General features: G+C 45.2%; 1 protein-coding gene across 1 annotated transcript in view; it reads right to left on the bottom strand.

The window, feature by feature from the left end:
• The window catches only part of LOC311351715 (triple functional domain protein-like), a gene marked incomplete at its 5' end in the record, with an annotated part of 68,347 nt that overhangs the window by 56,278 nt on the left and 9,569 nt on the right, over positions 1 to 2,500 (bottom strand). The window contains one exon of the mRNA XM_084471871.1: positions 143 to 338. Coding sequence (XP_084327997.1) covers positions 143 to 338 — 196 coding nt within the window. The remainder of the gene's footprint in view (positions 1 to 142; positions 339 to 2,500) is intronic.

Consider the following 2,500-nt stretch of genomic DNA (forward strand, 5'->3'; position numbering starts at 1 on the left):
CACTCGGCCCCCCCGGACGTCAACGACGACGATGGAATAAGACAAATGACCACGTTTTAAAAAAAGGAAAAAAAAAAAAAAAGTGTTTTTGGGGTTGACTGTCTCTTTAAGAGAACCCCCTGGCCGAGGGCTCCCCACTCACCGGAGGCCTGCACCTCGGTGACGTACTGCAGCAGCTCCTGGCCCTGGTGGATGACGTCGAAGGTCAGGTTGTTCATGGTCAGGGCCTTGTCGGCGTGGTGCTGCAGCCGCTGCTCCGCCAGGGGCAGGTCCTCCGTGTCAAACTCGCCCATCTGCTGGGACAGCTCCTCGTTCCATGACTCCAGGTCCGAGATCACCTGCTTAGGGGAGAGAGAGAGAGAGAGGAATATGAGATAGGAGACGAGGCTTCAAAATAAAAGTTGCAATATCATCTTTTTTTTACTGGTATATTAAGTTACGTTAAGTATAGTTAATCATTTGTAGTCCAAGTACAATTTTGTGTATGTGTGCATATTTACTTTATGCACATGTACTTTTCTTTTAATTTTTTTGCATGGCTCCCCATATTTTTTTACAGATTTTATTTCTATTCACTTTTTGTACGCATTGAGCAATTAAAGCATTTTTGTATCAGTAACAATTTTCCTCAGGTTAAATGAAGTAATCACAGCATTATGTATTAAAGCCTGTTAATTCAATTAATCTGTTTATTAAATTAACCCTAACCCTATTATTTTACTAGTTTTATTGATACAATAATAATTAATTGAGTAACAATAACACAACCATGCTGCAACCCCACAACCCATACATAAAGTTTAAAACACACACACACACACACACATACACACACACACACATACACACACAAAGCACACACTCCAACCCATGCAGGTATGTGCACAATATTTCTCTCTCTCACAAGACTCGTGAGAGTATTACAGTGCTGAATACAGTACATTCAATGTGAGCCCCTCGCTGCACCATGTTTTTCCATTCCACTATTGCGCAACAAAGACACACATAAAACAATGGTGAGTTCATGACTCCAGACGCCCAGTGGTGCTGATGTGTTGGTGCTTGCCCTGAAGCACCAAGAGGAATCCCTGCATCACAAGACCAGCGAGCACCACCTGCTCCGTCTTTCCACACAGCTTAATCAGATTAAAGCCATAGCTCGACCATGCTCCGCAATTGGACAACTGCAATTGTCCGCGTATACATGGCGGTGAGTAAATCGATTCATTGGCCGAAGCGTGTCATGCCCCGGTACGATAGGTGGCGCTGTGCCCATTTCAACTAGTGGTAATAGAGCCACCGGTTGACCTCTTTACGTCACCAGCAACAACAAACTCAGGCGGCATTCGAGAAAGATGTTTTCAGTAGACAGCTGTCAGTTCACTTCGGGTCCATATCATTTCTCCGACACTCAATTGTTCTGACCTCAGCCGGAGGAGTCTGCATACGACCGAGAGGTCGGAACAATGGAGCGTCTGAGAAATGATATGGACCGCTGTCTGCTGAAACATCGCTTTCTCCTCCATGTTCGTTTCAATCTGGACTTCAGAGAGTTTATCTTCAGAGATAAACCTGACTAGGAGTCTTTACTTGTTGTGAAAGTACCAGAGAGTCGGAGAACCCAACGCAGTCTGTAAGATTCATAATATCAGAGAATACCCCCATCAGTTCGGCCGCAGCGCAATGAATGAATAAAGATCATAGTTATTTTACAACCTCGTTGATGAGAAACATTTAGAAAAACATGTACTTTTAATTCAGCCTTGGGTGAAATCAAAGCGTAGTGTGTACTGAATGCATGTTGATGATGATACACTCCTTATAGGGGGTAACTACATTGGCACGACACCGGCTTTCTCCATCTTCTGCGCCAGCTTTTTAAATAAATCGCCTATCCGAAGTGAGTTGACAGCTGTCTACTGAAAACATCTTTCTCCCGCCGGAGCAGCCCCTCCGCCGCCCGTCCGTATACGGCATTCCCCGCCGCGGCGCTAAGTTGTCCTATTCAACACTATATGAAAACTGTTGTTTTTTTTATATCCTGGACACTGATGCCTTCAGGACACTAAGGCCAGTGTATACCGATCACCACTGTCTCTGGTTGTTCACTGTGGAAAAACTATTGTTCTCCTATCAACGTGTCACCCCTGTGGATGAGTTCTGTAAGTATAGCATGCATGTGCAAGAGAAGGATCAGCATAAAGCCATATTCAGTCAGTGGCCAGTCTTGACAGACGTGTTACCGTCATCATGTTACAACAACAAAAGAAAAAGAGAAAAGCGATGGTGTGACAGCCCACCTGCCGTCAGGTATGCCCATGCGACACAGAGCTGAGATCTGTAAATCACTCTTAAGTTAACAGCCAGTGACAGACTCTCTCAGCTGCTGCGGGATACAAGAGGACAGGAGAATGCGCTCATGCATGTCCCAACAGCTGGAACATCAACTCGGAGGATATTTAAGCTGTAAGGAGGTATCGTGTGGACCCGCCTGGTGCCA

This window comes from Micromesistius poutassou, assembly GCF_964030765.1.
Source record: "Micromesistius poutassou genome assembly, chromosome: 8".
Lineage (NCBI taxonomy): Eukaryota > Metazoa > Chordata > Actinopteri > Gadiformes > Gadidae > Micromesistius > Micromesistius poutassou.